This window comes from Pristiophorus japonicus, unplaced genomic scaffold (genome assembly GCF_044704955.1).
Source record: "Pristiophorus japonicus isolate sPriJap1 unplaced genomic scaffold, sPriJap1.hap1 HAP1_SCAFFOLD_339, whole genome shotgun sequence".
NCBI lineage: Eukaryota > Metazoa > Chordata > Chondrichthyes > Pristiophoridae > Pristiophorus > Pristiophorus japonicus.
In genome coordinates this window covers 336,666-357,523 of record NW_027253205.1, presented here as the reverse complement: position 1 = coordinate 357,523, position 20,858 = coordinate 336,666, and the positions used below count along the sequence as shown (strand labels likewise).

At 54.9% G+C, this 20,858-nt stretch overlaps 1 protein-coding gene across 1 annotated transcript in view; it reads right to left on the bottom strand.

Moving 5' to 3' along the window:
- Positions 1 to 689: 689 nt before the first annotated feature.
- LOC139250040 (lysine-specific demethylase 2A-like) overlaps positions 690 to 20,858 on the bottom strand; it is a 33,030-nt gene continuing 12,861 nt past the window's right edge. Inside the window, exons 3-9 of the mRNA XM_070872604.1 lie at positions 18,618 to 18,756; positions 13,930 to 14,008; positions 12,581 to 12,627; positions 8,508 to 8,686; positions 5,942 to 6,048; positions 4,692 to 4,785; positions 690 to 917 (exon numbers count right to left, since the gene is read on the bottom strand). Of these exons, the coding sequence (XP_070728705.1) occupies positions 690 to 917; positions 4,692 to 4,785; positions 5,942 to 6,048; positions 8,508 to 8,686; positions 12,581 to 12,627; positions 13,930 to 14,008; positions 18,618 to 18,756 (873 nt within the window). The remainder of the gene's footprint in view (positions 918 to 4,691; positions 4,786 to 5,941; positions 6,049 to 8,507; positions 8,687 to 12,580; positions 12,628 to 13,929; positions 14,009 to 18,617; positions 18,757 to 20,858) is intronic.

Here is a 20,858-nt window from a genome sequence, read left to right as displayed (position 1 = left end):
ATAGGGAGGCGTGTAGGGACTGCAGGAGGTTACAGAGATAGGGAGGGGTGTAGGGGCTGGAGGAGGTTACAGAGATAGGGAGGGCTGTAGGGACTGGAGGAGGTTATAGAGATAGGGAGGGGTGTAGGGGCTGGAGGAGGTTACAGAGATAGGGAGGGGTGTAGGGGCTGGAGGAGGTTACAGACATAGGGAGGGGTGTAGGGGCTGGAGGAGGTTACAGACATAGGGAGGGGTGTAGGGGCTGGAGGAGGTTACAGACATAGGGAGGGGTGTAGGGGTTGGAGGGGGTTACAGAGATAGTGAGGGGCCGAGGAGTGGCTTTGAAGACGAGGATGGAGAATTTTAAAATGGAGGCCAGCGAGCACGGAGGGGGGGGGGGGGGGGGGAAGGGGGGGTGTCGGGTGAGCGGGACTTGGTGCGAGAAGCAACATGGGGGCAGCCGAGTTTCGGATGAGTTTACGGAGCGTGGGAATGGTCTGGTCTCGAGGGGTTCGAGGGGCCACCGGATGAGGATCTTCAGCAGCAGATGGGCTGATGCAGGACAAGTTACGGGCGCCGTTCCCGAGACACTCAACACTCAACACTCAACACTCAACACTCAACACTCAACACTCAACACTCAACACTCAACACTCAACACTCAACACTCAACACTCAACACTCAACACTCAACACTCAACACTCAACACTCAACACTCAACACTCGGCGGTCCTGCTGTTTTACCAGTCGCACGGGACGGGCCGAGTTGGAGGCAGCACCTACCCGAGGGTATGAGGAACGTGTAGCCCTGCTTGAGTTCGATGCGCTGGCATCTCTCCACCTTGTCCCCGAGGAAAATGTCGCCCTGCTTGCCCGACAGCACCCAGCTCTCGTAGATCTCCAGGTTCAGGGGCGTAGGGGGAATAAGCCAGAATATCTGCGGAGGCAGGCAAGAGGGGAATGGCTGAGTATTGCAGTGGGCGGGTGAAACAGAGAAAATAGGAGCAGGAGTAGGCCTTTCGGCCCCTCGAGCCTGCACCGCCATTCAATATGATCATGGCTGATCCTCTATCTCAAACACCATATTCCCGCTTTCTCCCCATACCCCTTGATACCTTTTGTATCGAGAAATCTATCTATTTCCCGCTTAAATATATTCAGTGACTTGGCCTCTCGAGATTACTACCTGAGCCACGAGCAAATTTGCATCGCGTCAATAGGATCAGAGCGATGAACGCGTGGCTGAAAGATTGGTGTGGGAGAAATGGGTTTCGATAGAAAATAGGTGCGGGAGTAGGCCATTCAGCCCTTCGAGCCTGCACCACCATTCAATATGATCATGGCTGAACATGCAACTTCAGTACCCCATTCCTGCTTTGTCTCCATACCCCTTGATCCCTTTAGCCGCAAGGGCCACATCTAACTCCCTCTTGAATATATCTAATGAATTGGCCTCAACAACTCTCTGCGGTAGAGAATTCCACAGGTTCACAATTGTCTGAGTGAAGAACTTTCTCCTCATCTCGGTCCTAAATGGCTTACCCCTTATCCTTAGGCTGTGACCCCTGGTTCTGGACTTCCCCAACATCGGGAACATTCTTCCTGCATCTAACCTGTCCAATCCCGTCAGAATTTTATATGTTTCTATGAGATCCCCTCTCATTCTTCTAAACTCCAGTGAATACAGGCCCAGTCGATCCAGTCTCTCCTCATATGTCAGTCCCACCATCCCGGGAATCAGTCTGGTGAACCTTCGCTGCACTCCCTCAATAGCAAGAATGTCCTTCCTCAGATTAGGAGACCAAAATTGAATACAATATTCCAAGTGAGGTCTCACTAAGGCCCTGTACAACTGCAGTAAGACCTCCCTGCTCCTCTACTCAAATCCCCTAGCTATGAAGTCCAACATACCATTTGCCTTCTTCACCGCCTGCTGTACCTGCATGCCAACTTTCAATGACTGATGTACCATGACACCCAGGTCTCGTTGCACCTCCCCTTTTCCTAATCTGTCACCATTCAGATAATATTCTGCCTTCCTGTTTTTGCCACCAAAGTGGATAACTTCACATTTATCCACATTATACTGCATCTGCCATGCATTTGCCCACTCACCTAACCTGTCCAAGTCACCCTGCAGCCTCTTAGCATCCTCCTCACAGCTCACACTGCCACCCAGCTTAGTGTCATCTGCAAACTTGGAGATATTACATTCAATTCAATCATCTAAATCATTGATGTATATTGTAAAGAGCTGGGGTCCCAGTACTGAACCTTGTGGCACCCCACTAGTCACTGCCTGCCATTTTGAAAAGGACCCGTTTATCCCGACTCTCTGCTTCCTGTCTGCCAACCAGTTCTCTCTCCACGTCAGTACATTACCCCCAATCTCTTCCGCAGAGTTGTTGAGGCCAGTTCGTTAGATATATTCAAGAGGGAGTTGGATGTGGCCCTTAGGGCTAAAGGGATCAAGGGGTATGGAGAGAAAGCAGAAAAGGGATACTGAGGTGAATGATCAGCCATGATCTTATTGAATGGTGGTGCAGGCTCGAAGGGCCGAATGGCCTACTCCTGGCACCTATTTTTCTATGTTTTTATACCATGTGCTTTAATTTTGCACCAATCTCGTGTGGGACCTTGTTAAAAGCCTTTTGAAAGTCTAAATACACCACATCCACTGGTTCTCCCTTGTCCACTCTACTAGTTACATCCTCAAAAAATTCTCGAAGATTTGTCAAGCATGATTTCCCTTTCATAAATCCATGCTGACTTGGACCGATCCTGTCACTGCTTTCCAAATGCGCTGCTATTTCATCCTTACTAATTGATTCCAACATTTTCCCCACTACTGATGTCAGGCTAACCGGTCTATAATTCCCTGTTTTCTTTCTCCCTCCTTTTTTAAAAAGTGGGGTTACATTAGCTACCCTCCAGTCCATAGGAACTGATCCAGAGTCGATAGACTGTTGGAAAATGATCACCAATGCATCCACTATTTCTAGGGCCACTTCCTTAAGTATTCTGGGATGCAGACTATCAGGCCCTGGGGATTTATCGGCCTTCAATCCCATCAATTTCCCCAACACAATTTCCTGACTAATAAGGATTTCCTTCAGTTCCTCCTTCTCACTAGACCCTCGGTCCCCAAGTATTTCCGGAAGGTTGTGTGTGTCTTCCTTCGTGAAGACAGAACCAAAGTATTTGTTCAATTGGTCTGCCATTTCTTTGTTCCCCATTATAAATTCACCTGAATCTGACTGCAAGGGACCTACGTTTGTCTTCACTAATCTTTTTCTCTTCACATATCTATAGAAGCTTTTGCAGTCAGTTTTTATGTTCCCTTCAAGCTTCCTCTCATACTCTATTTCCCCCTCCTAATTAAACCTTTTGTCCTCCTCTGCTGAAATCTAAATTTCTCCCAGTCCTCAGGTTTGCTGCTTTTTCTGACCAATTTATATGCCTCTTCCTTGGATTTAACACTCCCCCTAATTTCCCATGAGCCACCTTCCCCATTTTGTTTTTTTATTCCAAACAGGGATGTGTAATTGTTGAAGTTCATCCACGTGACCTTTAAATGTTTGCCATTGCCTATCCACCATCAACCCTTTAAGTATCATTCGCCAGTCTATTCTAGCCAATTCACGTCATATACCATCGAAGTTACTTTTCCTTACGTTCAGGACCCGAGTCTCTGAATTAACTGTGTCACTCTCCATCTTAATGAAGAATTCTACCATATTATGGTCACTCTTTCCCAAGGGGCCTCGCACAACAAGATTGTTAATTAGTCCCTTCTCATTACACATCACCCATGAATGAGAGGGGATCTCATAGAAACATATAAAATTCTGACGGGATTGGACAGGTTAGATGCAGGAAGAATGTTCCCGATGTTGGGGAAGTCCAGAACCAGGGGTCACAATCTTTAGGACCGAGATGAGGAGAAACGTCTTCACTCAGAGGGTGGTGAATCTTTGGAATTCCCTGCCCCAGAAGGCTGTGGAGACTCAGTCATAGAGCGTATTCAAGGCTGAGATCGCTAGATTTTTGGATATTAAGGGAATGAAGGGATATGGGGATAGTCCAGGAAAGTGGAGTTGAGGTCGAAGATCAGCCATGATCTCAATGAATGGCAGAGCAGGCTCGAGAGATGGAATGGCCGATTCCTGCTCCGAATTCTTATGTTATGATATCATCCAGGACAAAGCAGGCCGCTCGATGGGCCACGCGACCCACCCCCTTCAACACTCACTCCCTCCACCACCGGCGCCCCCTGGCTGCAGTGTGTACCGTCGACAAGATGCACCGCGGCAACTCGCCAAGGCTTCTCCGGCAGCACCTCCCAAACCCGCGACCTCTACCCGCCTAGAAGGACAAGGGCAGCAGGCGCATGGGAACACCATCACCTCCACGTTCCCCTCCCAGTCACACTCCATCCCGACTTGGGAATATATCGGCCGTTCCTTCATCGTGGCAGGGTCACAATCCTGGAACTCCCTCCCTAACAGCACGGTGGGAGCACCTTCACCACACGGGACTGCAGCGGTTCAAGAAGGCGGCTCACCACCACCTTATCCCGGGGCAATTAGGGACGGGCAATAAATGCCGGCCTTGCCAGCCTCGCCCACATCACAGGAACAATGTTTTTTTTTTAAACTCAGCACAGGCCGGGGATCGAGCCTCGGCTTTTTCTGCTGTGTGTGGGGCTCACCTTGCCTCCCCGGTGGATGTGGTACCACACTGACGTGCCGCCGAAATCAATGTGGAAATCTGTGTAGCACCCGCTAACACTCATTAAACAGTACCTGCCAGGGAAAAGAGGACAGTTAGACCATCTCAAAGCAACTTGCATTTATACAGCGGTAACAGGCTCGAGGGGCCAAATAGACCTTCTCCTGTTCCTGTGTAACAGGCTCGAGGGGCTGAATGGGCCTCCTCCTGTTCCTGTGCAACAGGCTCCACGGGCTGAATGGGCCTCCTCCTGTTCCTGTGTAACAGGCCCGAGGGGCTGAATGGGCCTCCTCCTGTTCCTGTGTAACAGGCTCCAGGGGCTGAATGGGCCTCCTCCTGTTCCTGTGTAACAGGCCCGAGGGGCTGAATGGGCCTCCTCCTGTTCCTGTGTAACAGGCTCCAGGGGCTGAATGGGCCTCCTCCTGTTCCTGTGTAACAGGCCCGAGGGGCTGAATGGGCCTCCTCCTGTTCCTGTGCAACAGGCTCCAGGGGCTGAATGGGCCTCCTCCTGTTCCTGTGTAACAGGCTCGAGGGGCTGAATGGGCCTCCTCCTGTTCCTGTGTAACAGGCTCGAGGGGCTGAATGGGCCTCCTCCTGTTCCTGAGTAACAGGCTGGAGGGGCTGAATGGGCCTCCTCCTGTTTCTGTGTAACAGGCTCGAGGGGCTGAATGGGCCTCCTCCTGTTCCTGTGTAACAGGCCCGAGGGGCTGAATGGGCCTCCTCCTGTTCCTGTGCAACAGGCTCCAGGGGCTGAATGGGCCTCCTCCTGTTCCTGTGTAACAGGCTCGAGGGGCTGAATGAGCCTTATCCTGTTTCTGTGTAACAGGCTCGAGGGGCTGAATGGGCCTCCTCCTGTTCCTGTGTAACAGGCTCGAGGGGCTGAATGGGCCTCCTCCTGTTCCTGTGTAACAGGCTCGAGGGGCTGAATGGGCCTCCTCCTGTTCCTGTGTAACAGGCTCGAGGGGGCTGAATGGGCCTCCTCCTGTTCCTGTGTAACAGGCTCGAGGGGCTGAATGGGCCTGCTCCTGTTCCTGTGTAACAGGCTCGAGGGGCTGAATGGACCTCCTCCTGTTCCTGTGAAACAGGCTCGAGGGGGCTGAATGGGCCTCCTCCTGTTCCTGTGTAACAGGCTCGAGGGGCTGAATGCACCTCCTCCTGTTCCTGTGTAACAGGCTCGAGGGGCTGAACGACCTCTGCAACGTATCGTGTGTTACTCTATGGTGCACGTACTTCCTGACTTTTGGGTACTTCATCTCGATGATGGCGTTGGTCGATTCCGTCTGTCTCTCCTTGAGGTGCCGAGGCCAAATATTGTCCACCCAGTCCACGAGATCCACCTGCAAATGGTGCAGCAAAAACAAAGTCAGCAGGTAGCAATCTCTCTGTCGAGGGCAAGAGGAAATCGGTTGCCCGTGGAGATGCAGTGAGGAAATGGCCCACCCGGGGAAAGAAAGATGACTTGCATTTATATAGCGCCTTTCACTACCACCGGACGTCTCAAAGCGCTTTACAGCCAATGAAGTAAACATAAGCAAATAAGAAACTGGAGGAGTAGGCCATTCGGCACCTCAAGCCTGCTCCGCCATTTAATACGATCATGGCTGATCCGATCATGGACTCAGCTCCACTTCCCTGCCCGCCCCCTTATCCCCTGATCGGTTAAGAAACCGTCTATTTCTGTTTAAAATTTATTCAATGTCCCGGCTTCCACAGCTCTGGGGCAGCGAATTCCACAGATTTACAACCCTCAGAAGAAATTTCTCCTCATCTCAGTTTTAAATGGGCGGCCCCTTATTCTAAGACCGTGCCCCCTAGTTCTAGTCTCCCCCATCAGTGGAAACATCCTCTCTGCATCCACCTTGTCAAGCCCCCCTCATAATCTTATACGTTTCCATAAGATCACCTCTCATTCTTCTGAACTCCAATGAGTAGAGGCCCAATCTCCTCAACCTTTCCTCATAAGTCAACCCCCTCATCTCCGGAATCAACCGAGTGAACCTTCTCTGAACTGCCTCCAAAGCAAGTATATCCTTTCGTAAATATGGAGACCAAAACTGCACGCAGTACTCCAGGTGTGGCCTCACCAATACCCTGTATAACTGTAGCAAGACTTCCCTGCTTTTATACTCCATCCCCTTCGCAATAAAGGCCAAGATACCATGTACTTTGGGAGTGCAGCCTTGGGCCGGGTCACCTGACCACAGGGCGGGGCATGTGTGCGCACTGCAACTGAGCGAGAGAGACAGGGATGGAGTATTAATAAGCACCCTCATCAATCAGCACCCTCACTCCCCGGGACACACAGCAACAGGGAGTATTAATCAGCACCCTCACTCCCCAGGGACACATAGCAACAGGGAGTATTAATCAGTACTCTCACTCCCCAGGGACACAATAACGGAGTATTAATCAGTACCCTCACTCCCCAGGGACACAGTAACAGGGAGTATTAATCAGTACCCTCACTCCCCGGGACACACAGCAACAGGGAGTATTAATCAGCACCCTCACTCCCCAGGGACACATAGCAACAGGGAGTATTAATCAGTACTCTCACTCCCCAGGGACACAATAACGGAGTATTAATCAGTACCCTCACTCCCCAGGGACACAGTAACAGGGAGTATTAATCAGTTCCCTCACTCCCCGGGGACACAGTAACAGGGAGTAGTAATCAGTAGCCTCACTCCCCGGGGACACAGTAACAGGGAGTAGTAATCAGTACCCTCACTCCCCAGGGACACAGTAACAGGGAGTAGTAATCAGTACCCTCACTCCCCAGGGACACAGTAACAGGGAGTATTAATCAGTACTCCCCAGGATCACAGGGAGTAGTAATCAGTACCCTCACTCCCCGGGGACACAGTAACAGGGAGTATTAATCAGTAGCCTCACTCCCCGGGGACACAGTAACGGGGAGTATTAATCAGTACCCTCACTCCCCGGGGACACAGTAACAGGGAGTATTAATCAGTACCCTCACTCCCCGGGGACACAGTAACAGGCAGTATTAATCAGTACCCTCACTCCCCGGGGACACAGTAACAGGAAGTAGTAATCAGTAGCCTCACTCCCCGGGGACACAGTAACAGGGAGTATTAATCAGTACCCTCACTCCCCGGGGACACAGTAACAGGGAGTATTAATCAGTAGCCTCACTCCCTGGGGACACAGTAACGGGGAGTATTAATCAGTACCCTCACTCCCCGGGGACACAGTAACAGGGAGTATTAATCAGTACCCTCACTCCCCGGGGACACAGTAACAGGGAGTATTAATCAGTACCCTCACTCCCCGGGGACACAGTAACAGGCAGTATTAATCAGTACCCTCACTCCCCGGGGACACAGTAACAGGCAGTATTAATCAGTACCCTCACTCCCCGGGGACACAGTAACAGGGAGTATTAATCAGTAGCCTCACTCCTCGGGGACACAGTAATAGGGAGTAGTAATCAGTAGCCTCACTCCCCGGGGACACACAGTAACAGGGAGTATTAATCAGTTCCCTCACTTCTCGGGGACACACAATAACGGAGTATTAATCAGTACCCTCACTCCTGGGGACACAGTAACAGTGAGTATTAATCAGCACCCTCACTTCTCGGGGACACACAGTAACAGGGAGCATTAATCAGTACCCTCACTCACCGGGGACACACAATAACAGTGAGTATTAATCAGTACCCTCACTCCTGGGGACACACAGTAACAGTGAGTATTAATCAGTACCCTCACTCCCCAGGGACACAGTAACAGGGAATATTAATCAGTTCCCTCAATCGGCAGTCTCTCACCGTTGCGGGTCGTTGCACGATGTTCTCGAGCTTGGTGTGACTGAACTCCAGGCTGATGACGTTGTAGAGCTTCTCCCGCTCGGGGGCCGGCGTTTCGTAGTACTTCACCCACTGCGCCATCGTCATCTCGATGCCCTTCTGCGTGTTCACATCCATCACGTCCACCATCCTCCTGCTCCCTGTGTCAAGGGCAAGTGTCAGAGAGAGCGAGAGTGAGAGAGCGCGAGGAGGCATACACTGATCCACCCACTAACCTGAACCGGATCCTTGTGTAAAGGGCAAGGGGGGAGGGAGGGGAAGACAGAGAGGGAGGGGGGGAAGACAGAGAGGGAGGGGGGGGAAGACCGAGAGGGAGGGGGGGGGAAGACCGAGAGGGAGGGGGGGGAAGACCGAGAGGGAGGGGGGGGGAAGACCGAGAGGGAGGGGGGGGGAAGACCGAGAGGGAGGGGGGGGGAAGACCGAGAGGGAGGGGGGGGGAAGACCGAGAGGGAGGGGGGGGGAAGACCGAGAGGGAGGGGGGGGGAAGACCGAGAGGGAGGGGGGGGGAAGACCGAGAGGGAGGGGGGGGGAAGACCGAGAGGGAGGGGGGGGGAAGACCGAGAGGGAGGGGGGGGGGAAGACCGAGAGGGAGGGGGGAAGACCGAGAGGGAGGGGGGGGAAAGACCGAGAGGGAGGGGGGGGGGAAGACCGAGAGGGAGGAGGGGGAAGACCGAGAGGGAGGGGGGGGGGAAGACCGAGAGGGAGGGGGGGGAAGACCGAGAGGGAGGGGGGGGGAAGACCGAGAGGGAGGGGGGGGGGGAAGACCGAGAGGGAGGGGGGGGGAAGACCGAGAGGGAGGGGGGGAAGACCGAGAGGGAGGGGGGGAGACAGAGAGGGAGGGGGGGGGGGAGACAGAGAGGGGGGGGGGGGGGAGACAGAGAGGGGGGGGGGGAGACAGAGAGGGAGGGGGGGAAGACAGAGAGGGAGGGGGGTGGGGAGACAGAGAGGGTGGGGGGGGAAGACAGAGAGGGGGGGGGGGGGGGGGAAGACAGAGATGGGGGGGGGGGGGAAGACAGAGAGGGAGGGGGGGAAGACAGAGAGGGGGGGGGGGGAGACAGAGAGGGTGGGGGGGGGAAGACAGAGAGGGAGGGGGGGGAAGACAGAGAGGGGGGGGGGGGGGGAAGACAGCGATGGGGGGGGGGGGGAGAAGACAGAGATGGGGGGGGGGAAAGACAGAGATGGGGGGGGGAAAGACAGAGATGGGGGGGGGGAAAGACAGAGATGGGGGGGGGGTGGAAGACAGAGATGGGGGGGGGGGGAGACAGAGATGGGAGGGGGGGGAAGACAGAGATGGGAGGGGGGGGGGGGGAAGACAGAGAGGGAGGGGGGGGAAGACAGAGAGGGGGGGGGGGAAGACAGAGATGGGAGGGGGGGGGGGGGAAGACAGAGAGGGAGGGGGGGAAGACAGAGAGGGGGGGGGGGAAGACAGAGATGGGGGGGGGGGGAGACAGAGATGGGAGGGGGGGGAAGACAGAGATGGGAGGGGGGGGGGGGAAGACAGAGAGGGAGGGGGGGGAAGACAGAGAGGGGGGGGGGGAAGACAGAGATGGGGGGGGGGGGGAAGACAGCGATGGGGGGGGGGGGGGAGAAGACAGAGATGGGGGGTGGGGGAGACAGAGATGGGTGGGGGGGGGAAGACAGCGATGGGGGGGGTGGGGGAGACAGACAGAGGGCACACACCAACCCCAGCCCTCAGTAAAACAAAGAACTCCCTCTTACACCACCTCAAGACCATCTCAAAGCACCTCACAGCCCATGAGGTAGATGTTCTGAAGTGTGGTCGCTGTTGGAGGCACAGCAAGCTCCCACAAACAGCAACGTGATCAATGACCAGATGGTCTGTTGGAACGATGTTGGTCGAGGGCCAGATATCGGCCGGCGGACATCTTGTGACTCGGAGGCGAGAGAGAGTGGGACCACTGGAGCCACGGTCCGAACACAGCCGCAAAAGGCTGGGTGTTTGGAGTGCAGACGACGCCGAGATGAATGGACAGTGCCCAGATGCTCGAACGAGATCAAGTGGCGGGGGGGGGGGGGCTGGTTGGGGGTATCAGAGTAAGGAAGGCTTGCTGAAACTATATCGGGTTTTGGTGGTACCACAGCTGGAGTATCGTGTACAGTTCCTTCGGCAGCACCTCCAAAACCCGTGACCTCTACCGCCCAGAAGGACAAGGGCAGCGGGTGCATGGGAACACCATCCACGTTCCCCTCCCAGTCACACACACCATCCCGACTTGGGAATATATCGGCCGTTCCTTCATCGTGGCTGGGTCCCAATCCTGGAACTCCCTCCCTAACAGCACTGTGGGAGCACCTTCACCACACGGACTGCAACGGTTCAAGAAGGCGGCTCACCACCACCTTCTCAAGGGGCGATTAGGGACGGGCAATAAATGCCAGCTTCGCAGGTACAGCAAGCAATTAGGAAAGCAATTGGTATCTTGGCCTTTATTCCAAGAGGATTTGAGGATAAGAGTGAAGACGTCTTGCTGCAAATATATCATAGGCGTTCCCTCGAAACGAGGCTGACTTGCTTCCACGCCAAAAATGGTGGAGTTCACAGGTGTTTCTATGAAGGACCTAATATTCCGGATCCTGAACCACATCCTGAAGGGTGGAAGATGCCTGTGGGCGGATTTGTTTAACGTGGGGTGGCCGTTGCACACCAGCCACCACGCGGGCTTGACAGAGCCAGGTCTTGGTCCAGTGGCGAGGGTTGACCAGGACGACTGGAGAGCAGCTCTGCTGCACGGACCTGGTGCGCGCACATATCGCACAGTGTGGGCTGCCCTTTTATGGCCCTGATCTGCCCCTGGTGGGGTATTGTGTACAGACTTGGTCTCCTTACCCAAGGAACGAGGAACGAATGGTGACTGACTATCTGAATGGCGGCAGATTAGGAAAAGGGGAGGTGCAGCGAGACCTGGGGGTCATGGTACATCAGTCATTGAAAGTTGGCATGCAGGTACAGCAGGTGGTGAAGGCGGCAAATGGTATGTTGGCCTTCATAGCGAGAGGATTTGAGTATAGGAGCAGGGAGGTCTTACTGCAGTTGTACAGGGCCTTGGTGAGGCCTCACCTGGAATATTGTGTGCAGTTTCCGTCTCCTAATCTGAGGAAGGGCATTCTTGCTATTGAGGGAGTGCAGCGAAGGTTCACCAGACTGATTCCCGGGATGACAGGACTGACATATGAAGAAAGATTGGATCGACTAGGCTTATATTCACTGGAGTTTAGAAGAATGAGAGGAGATCTCATAGAAACATAAAATTCTGACGGGATTGGACAGGTTAGATGCAGGAAGAATGTTCCCGATGTTGGGGGAAGTCCAGAACCAGGGGTCACAGTCTAAGGATAAGGGGTAGGCCATTTAGGACCGAGATGAGGAGAAACTTCTTCACTCAGAGAATTGTGAACCTGTGGAATTCTCTACCACAGAGAGTTGTTGAGGCCAATTCATTGGATATATTCAAAAGGGAGTTAGATGTGGCCCTAACGGCTAAAGGGATCAAGGGGAATGGAGAGAAAGCAGGAAAGGGGTACTGAGGTGAATGATCAGCCATGATCTTATTGAATGGTGGTGCGGGCTCGAAGGGCCGAATGGCCTACTCCTGCACCTATTTTCTATGTTTCTAATGTTACACCGTCTTCTGGAAAGGGAAACCAGAGGAACAATGCCGCCTCCACGGAGTCGGTTTCACCATCAAAAATGAGCTGGTTGACCGCCTCAAAGACTCCCCCTGCGGGATTAGCGAACGCCTCATGACTCTCTGACTCACTCTATCCCAGAACCAATGCGCCACAGTCATCGGTGCTTACAGGACAAAAGATTTGCCGCAGAAAAAGTATTTGGGGCAGGTGACCGAGCGCTTGGTCAAAGAGGTGGCTTTTTAAAGGAGCAGCTTAATGGAGGACAGAGACAGGCGGTGAGGGTGTGGGAGGGAATTCCAGAGCTTGGGGCCCCAGGCAACAGAAGGCCCGGCCACCAAAATACAGAAACAGCGACGCAACGACCACGAGGAAAAGTCACTCACCGACAAACATCTTCACGTCATTGACGCTGAAATCTGGCTCTGGCATCCTGCACGGAGAGAGAAAGAGAAAAGGACAGTGAATCATAGAATCTTGCAGTTCAGGAGGGGGGGGGGGGGTCATTGGGCCCCTCGAGCCCGTGCTGTACCGGTTATGTGACAGAGCGACTCAATCAGTCCCACACTCCCCCCCCCCCCCCCCGCCTCCCCCTGCTCTTTACCCCACAGTCCGGCACGTTTGCCCCTCCAGTATTTATCCAATACCCAGTTTGAAAATTACTACTGAATCTGCTCCCACCGCCCTTTCAGGCAGTGCGTTCCTGATCGTAACAACTCGCTGCGTAAAAACAGTCTCCCCCATCTCCACCTCTGGTTCAATTGCCAATTGTCTTAAATCTGTGTCCCTCTGGTTACCCGCTCTCCTGCCCCCCGGGAACAGTGTCTCCTTCATAACATTGAACGCCTCGATTAAATCTCCCCTTAACCTTCTCCGCTCCAAGGAGAACAATCCCAGCTTCTCCAGTCTACACACATCACTGAACTCCCCTTCATCCCCGGGACCATTCTGGTCAATCTCCTCTGCACCCTCTTCCAAGGCCTTGACAGCCTTCCTAAAGTACAGTGCCCAGAACTGGAGACAAAACTGGTCCAAACAGGCGAGATGATGATCTCTCTCTCTCTCTGAGGGAGACAACACAGGGGACATGAGGGTCTCTGTCGCCCCGAAGGGTCAGGACAGGGGAGTCGAGTTGAGGCTCTCGCTGTCTCTCTCTCGCTCTCGCTGTCTCCGAAGGGTCAGGCCAGAGGAGAGGAGGGTCTGCCTGGCTCTCCGGAGGGTCAGGACCAGGGAGTCGAGTCCAGTGTCTCTCTCCGAAGGGTCAGGCCAGGGGAGATCAGTCTCAGTCTCTGTCTCTCTCTGAACAGTCAGGACAGGATAAATCTTCACGAAGGCACGGATTAATCAAGGACAGTCAGCATGGATTTGTTAAAGGAAGGTCGTGCCTAACGATTTAATTTTTCGAGGAGGTAACCAGGAGAGTCGATGAAGGCAAAGCGTACGATGTAGTGTATATGGATTTTAGCAAGGCTTTTGATAAGGTCCCACATGGCAGACTGGTCACGACAGTAAAATCCCATGGGATCCAGGGCAAAGTGGCAAGTTGGATCCAAAATTGGCTCAGAGGCAGGAAGCAAAGGGTAATGGTCAATGGGTGTTTTTGTGACTGGAAGGATGTTTCCAGTGGGGTTCCTCAACTCATGGCGCCCCTCCTACCCTCAACTCACTAAGCCCCCCTAACCTCAGCTCTCCGGCCCCCCTTCCCTAAACTCACCTCACCCCCACCCCCACTCACTTGATTCCGAGCCCGTCCTTCTCCTTGAAGATCAGCGGCGACCTCAAGCCATCCCTCTGCACGTACTGGAAGGTGAAATCTGTATTGTGGGGCAGACGGGGGAACTCGCGTTAGAACACACACACCCCAGGTCCACTGGACAGAACTCCCTGCTCTTCCAAATCGTGCCACGAGATCTTTTACGTCCACTTGAGGGGCAGACAGGGTCTCGGTTTAATGTCCCATCCAAAAGACGGCCTCTCCGACAGTGCGGCGCTCCCTCAGTACCGCCTCTCCGACAGTGCAGCACTCCCTCAGTACTGCCCCTCCGACAGTGCGGTGCTCCCTCAGTACTGCCCCTCCGACAGTGCGGAACTCCCTCAGTACTGCCCCTCCGACAGTGCGGAACTCCCTCAGTACTGCCCCTCCGACAGTGCGGTGCTCCCTCAGTACTGCCCCTCCAACAGTGCGGAACTCCCTCAGTACTGCCCCTCCGACAGTGCGGAACTCCCTCAGTACTGCCCCTCCAACAGTGCGGAACTCCCTCAGTACTGCCCCTCCAACAGTGCGGAACTCCCTCAGTACTGCCCCTCCAACAGTGCGGAGCTCCCTCAGTACTGCCACTCTGACAGTGCGGTGCTCCCTCAGTACTGCCCCTCCGACAGCGCAGTACGGCGCTCCCTCAGTACTGCCCCTCCGACAGCGCAGTACGGCGCTCCCTCAGTACTGCCCCTCCGACAGTGCGGAACTCCCTCAGTACTGCCCCTCCGACAGTGCAGCGCGGCGCTCCCTCACGACTGCGCCTCCGACAGCGCAGTGTGGCGCACCCTTAGCACTGCACTGGAGTATCAGCCTAGATTTTGTTTGTGCTCCTGTCCCTGGATTAGGACTTCAACCCACAACCTTCTGACTCAGAGGCGAGTGCGCGCTGCCCACTGAGCTACAACTGACACTGCGAATAACAGCGACAGCAGTGCTCCGCGGACAGTGGTTAACCGAGTGGAATCAGATGCAAATGGAAAAAGTCGGTTGAAGTTGCTGATGAGTTATTAATGAACGCAGGAGGGGCACCAAGGGAAACGAGAGCACGCTGCTCAGCGGGCGGGGGAGAGGAAGTCCTCGAGGTGTCAGGCACTGCAAGGTGGCAGAATGGAGCTGACAGTTTGCCCGCGAAGTTTGTGGCAGTGATTTGGGCCGGCAGAAAGGCAGGTGATAGAGAGCGGCAGGAGGCGGCTATACACCGCTCGCTTTACCCGTCCCCACCCACCCGATAAACACTACCCGCTTCCTGCCGCGCAACTCGACTCCTTATCGGAGGAAGTATCGCTCACAGGCAGGCCCTCGGAATCGAGGAAGACTTGCTTCCACTCTTAACACGAGTCCTTAGGTGACCGAACAGTCCACTACGGGAACCACAGTCCCTGTCACAGGTGGGACAGATAGTGGTTGAGGGAAGGGGAGGGTGGGACTGGTTTGCCGCACGCTCCTTCTGCTGCCTGCGCTTGGTCTCTGCACGCTCTCGGCGACGAGACTCGAGGTGCTCAGCGCCCTCCCGGATGCACTTCCTCCTCTCCGGGCGGACTGGTCTTTGGCCAGGGACTCCCAGGTGTCGGTGGGGTTGTTGCACTTTATCAGGGAGGCTTTGAGGGTGTCCCTTGTAACGTTTCCTCTGCCCACCTTTGGCTCGTTTGCCGTGAAGGAGTTCCGAGTGGAGCGCTTGCTTTGGGGAGTCTCGTGTCTGGGGCATGCGGACAATGTGGCCCTGCCCAGCGGAGCTGGTCGAGTGTGGTCAGTGCTTCGATGCTGGGGATGTTGGCCTGGTCGAGGACACTAACATTGGTGCGTCTGTCCTCCCAGGGGATTTGCAGGACCTTCCAGAGGCATCGTTGGTGGTATTTCTCCAGCGACTTGAAGGAATACTTCCCTTGGAGTCGGTGCAATGAAAAATAGAAAATAGGTGCAGGAGTAGGCCATTTGGCCCTTCGAGCCTGCACCACCATTCAAAATGATTATGGCTGATCATGCAACTTCAGTACCCAATTTCTGCTTTCTCTCCATACCCGCTGATCCCTTTAGCTGTAAGGGCCACATCTAATTCCCTTTTGAATATATCCAACGAACTGACCTCAACAACTTTCTGTGGTAGAGAATTCCACAGGTTCACAATTCTCTGGGTGAAGAAGTTTCTCCTCATCTCGGTCCTAAATGGCTTACCCCTTATCCTTAGACTGTGACCCCTGGTTCTGGACTTCACCAACATCGGGAACACTCTTCCTGCATCTAACCTGTCCAATCCCGTCAGAATTTTATGATTCCACGAGATCCCCTCTCATTCTTCTAAATTTCAGTGAATACAGACCCAGTCAATCCAGTCTTTCTTCATGTGTCAATCCTGCCATCCTGGGAATCAGTCTGGTGAACCTTTGCTGCAATCCCTCAATAGCAGGAATGTCCTTCCACAGATTAGGAGACCAAAACTGTACACAATATTCAAGATGTGGCCTCACCAAGGCCCTGGACAACTGCAGTAAGACCTCCCTGCTCCTATACTCAAATCCTCTCGCTATGAAGGCCAACATGCCATTGACTGGTTCACTGGTGTCAGCTGTGGCTCAGTGGGTAATACACTTGTCTCTGAGTCAGAAGGTTGTGGGTTCAAGTCCCACTCCAGGGACTGGAGCACAAAAATCTAGGCTGACACTTCCAGTGCAGTACAGAGGGAGCGCGCGCCGTCGGAGGGGCAGTACTGAGGGAGTGCCGCAATGTCGGAGGGGCAGTGCTGGGGGAGTGCCGCACTGTCGGAGGGGCAGTGCTGGGGGAGTGCCGCACTGTCGGAGGGGCAGTGCTGGGGGAGTGCCGCGCCGTCCGAGGGGCAGTACTGAGGGAGCGCCGCACTGTCGGAGGGGCAGTACTGAGGGAGGGGCAGTACTGAGGGAGCACCGCACTATCGGAGGGGCAGTACTGAGGGAGCCCCGCACTGTCGGAGGGGCAGTACTGAGGGAGCACCGCACTATCGGAGGGGCAGTACTGAGGGAGCGCCGCACTGTCGGAGGGGCAGTACTGAGGGAGCCCCGCACTGTCGGAGGGGCAGTACTGAGGGAGCCCCGCACTGTCGGAGGGGCAGTACTGAGGGAGCCCCGCACTGTCGGAGGGGCCGTCTTTCGGATGACTCGTTAAACCGAGGCACCTGTCTGCCCTCTCGGGTGGACGCAGAAGATCCCGCAGCACTATTTCGAAGCAGAGCAGGGGAGTTATACTCGTTGCCCTGGGGCCAATATTTATCCCTCAATCAACATATGAAAAAAAAAAAGAGATCATATTGCTGTGTGTGGGAGCTTGCTGTGCGCAAATTGGCTGCCGCGTTTCCCACATTACAACAGTGACCACACTCCAAAAGTGCTTCATCAGCTGAAAAGCGCTTTGGGAATTCAGGTGGTCATGAAAGGCGCTATATAAATGCAAGTCTTTCTTTCTAGATTGATGCCCAAGAGGTCAGGGCTGTCTTACGATGAGAGATTGAGTAGGTTGGGCCCATACTCTCTGGAGTTTAGAAGAATGAGAGGTGATCTCATTGAAACATACAAAATTCAGAGAACTTGACAGGGTAGATGCAGGGAGGATGTTTCCCCCAGGCCGGGGAGTCTAGAACCAGGGCTCACAGTCTCAGGATAAGGGGTCAGCCATTTAAGAAAAAAATACTTGCATTCATATAGCACCTTTCACGGACATCTCAAAGCGCTTTACAGCCAAAGCAGCACTTTTGGAGTGTGGTCACTGTTGTAATGTGAGAAACGCTGCAGTCAATTTGATCACAGCAAGCTCCCACACACAGCAATGTGATAATGACACAGATATTCTGTTTTTTTGTTATGTTGATTGAGAGATAAATATTGGCCCCAGGACACCGGGGATAACTCCCCTGCTCTTCCAAATAGTGCCACGGGATCTTTTACATCCACCCGAGAGAACAGGCAGGGCCTCATTTCAACGTCTCATCCGAAAGACGGCATCTCCGACAGTGCGGCACTCCCTCATTACCGCCCCTCCGACAGTGCGGCGCTCCCTCAGTACTGCCTCTCCGACAGTGCGGCGCTCCCTCAGTACTGCCCCTCCGACAGCGCAGCGCTCCCTCAGCACCGCCCCCTGCGGCACTCCCTCAGCCAGCGCAATGCGGCGCTCCCTCAGTACCGCCCCTCAGACAGTGCGGTGCTCCCTCAGTACCGCCCCTCCGACAGTGCGGCGCTCCCTCAGTACCGCCCCTCCGACACTCCCTCAGCGATGCACTGGAGTGTCAGCCGAGATTTGTGTGTTCAAGTCCCTGGAGTGGGACTTGAACCCACAACCTTCTGACTCAGAGGCGAGGGTGCAGCCCACTGAGCCGTAGCTGACACTAGGAAATGAGGAGGAATTTCTTCACTGAGGGTGGTGAACCTTTGGCATTCTCTGCCCCAGAGGGCTGTGGAGGCTCAGTCTGTGAGGCTGAGATAGATAGGGTTTTGGACACTAGGTGCATCAAGGGATTTGGAGATCGGACGGGAAAGTGGAGTTGAGGTAGAAGATCAGGCATGATCTTATTGAATGGCGGAGCAGGCTCAAGGGGCCAGATGGCCTACTCCGGCTCCGAATTCTTTTGTTTTCACTGGACAGTCAGAGCCTGGGGGGAGTGGGGAGCATGTGAAGGGGGGGGGTTTGAGTTTGGCTCTCTGTACCTTTCCCTTCCATGAATCGGACGAAGCTAGCGCTGTACATGCTGCTCGCCAGCTTCTCGTCCAGGTCAAAGGTCCTCTTCCCCTCGATCTCGTCGTCCGAAATCCCGTCGTCTTCGTACCGCCGTCTGGTTACAGCCCGCTGGAGGGGAGAGAGAACAGTACACGGTGAGAGAGACAACAATCCACCCTCAGTACTGCCCCTCCCACAGTGCGGCGCTCCCTCAGTACTGCCCCTCCGACAGTGCGGCGCTCCCTCAGTACTGCCCCTCCGACAGCGCAGCACTCCCTCAGCACCGCCCCTGCGGCACTCCCTCAGCCAGCGCAGTGCGGCGCTCCCTCAGCACTGCCCCTCCAACAGCGCAGCACTCCCTCAGTACTGCCCCTCTGACAGTACGGTGCTCCCTCAGTACTGCCCCTCCGACAGTGCGGCGCTCCCTCAGTACTGCCCCTCCGACAGTGCGGCGCTCCCTCAGTTCTGCCCCTCCGACAGTGCGGCACTCCCTCAGTACTGCCCCTCCGACAGTGCGGCGCTCCCTCAGTACTGCCCCTCCGACAGTGCGGCGCTCCCTCAGTTCTGCCCCTCCGACAGTGCGGCGCTCCCTCAGTACTGCCCCTCCGACAGTGCGGCGCTCCCTCAGTACTGCCCCTCCGACAGTACGGAACTCCCTCAGTACTGCCCCTCCGACAGTGCGGGGCTCCCTCAGTACTGCCCCTCCGACAGTGCGGCGCTCCCTCAGTACTGCCCCTCCGACAGTGCGGCGCTCCCTCAGTACCGCCCCTCAACAGCGCAGTGCTCTCTCAGTACTGCCCCTCCGACAGTACGGCGCTCCCTCAGTACCGCCCCTCAACAGCGCAGCACTCCCTCAGCCAGCGCAGTGCGGCGCTCCCTCAGCACTGCCCCTCCAACAGCGCAGTGCGGCGCTCCCTCAGTACTGCCCCTCCAACAACGCAGTACGGCGCTCCCTCAGCACCGCCCCATGCGGCACTCCCTCAGCCAGCGCAGTGCGGCGCTCCCTCAGTACTGCCCCTCCGACAGTGCGGCGCTCCCTCAGTACCGCCCCTCAGACAGTGCGGCACTCCCTCCGACAGCGCAGTACGGCGCTCCCTCAGTACTGCCCCTCCGACAGCGCTGTACGCCGCTCCCTCAGTACTGCACAGTTGGCCTAGATTTTGTGTTCGAGTGGGAACTTGAACCCAGAACCTTCTGACTGAGAAGCAAGACAGTGAGATTGAGTGTCACTGAGGCATGGCTGATAAGTTTAAAGGCGTCAAACTCAATGTTGCGGCTGCAAAACTCTGCATAGAAAGGCGAGATGTTTCGTTGAGCTTGTCTTGCGCTTGGCTGAACAGTGCCCGTGGAATCTCCCCACATTCCTGGGTCACCAATCCTTTTCTACTTTCCCAAACTCGCCTTCTCCGTCACCGTTTACACCTCCTCCTGACCCATATTTTAGAAACATAGAAATTTACAGGCTAGAAGGAGGCCATCTCGGCCCATCGTGTCTGCGCCGGCCGACAAAGAGCCACATGGTCCTCGGTCAGCAGCCCTGAAGGTTACAAATTAATCTATGAACAATGAACAATGGCGGACAGGTATAGAGCACCCAGCCCAACCAGTCCGCCCCACACAACTGCGACACCCCTCACACTGAAACATCCTACACTCCACCCCAACCGGAGCCATGTGATCTCCTGGGAGAGGCACAAACCAGAGAAAAACCCGCGGCAATTTAGGGAGAAAAACATCTGGGAAAATTCCTCTCCGACCCATCCAGGCGATCGAAACTAGTCCAGAAAATCACCCGGGCCGTATTCGATTCCCTGCCGTACTTACCATCGTATCTGCTCCGTCAACAAAAAGGTCATCCAGTCCAATCCCAATTACCAGCTCTAGGTCCGTAACCCTGCAGGTTAGGGCACTTCAAGTGCCCATCCAACCATCTCTTAAAAGTGCTGAGGTTTTCTGCATCCACCACTCTTCCAGGCAGCGAGTTCCAGATCCCCACAACCCTCCGCATAAAGAAGCCACCCTCGAGGTTACAGATTCAGGGAGGGGTGTAGGGCTTGTTGGAGAGCGTTTCCATAGAGCAAAGGCACCTGTGGCATAATGCTAGAATTAAATGTGTGTGTGTAAAATGGTGGCAGGATATGTGGTTACAGAGATAGGGAGGGTTGTAGGGCTGGAGGAGGTTACAGAGATAGGGAGGATTGTAGGGGCTGGAGGAGGTTACAGAGATAGGA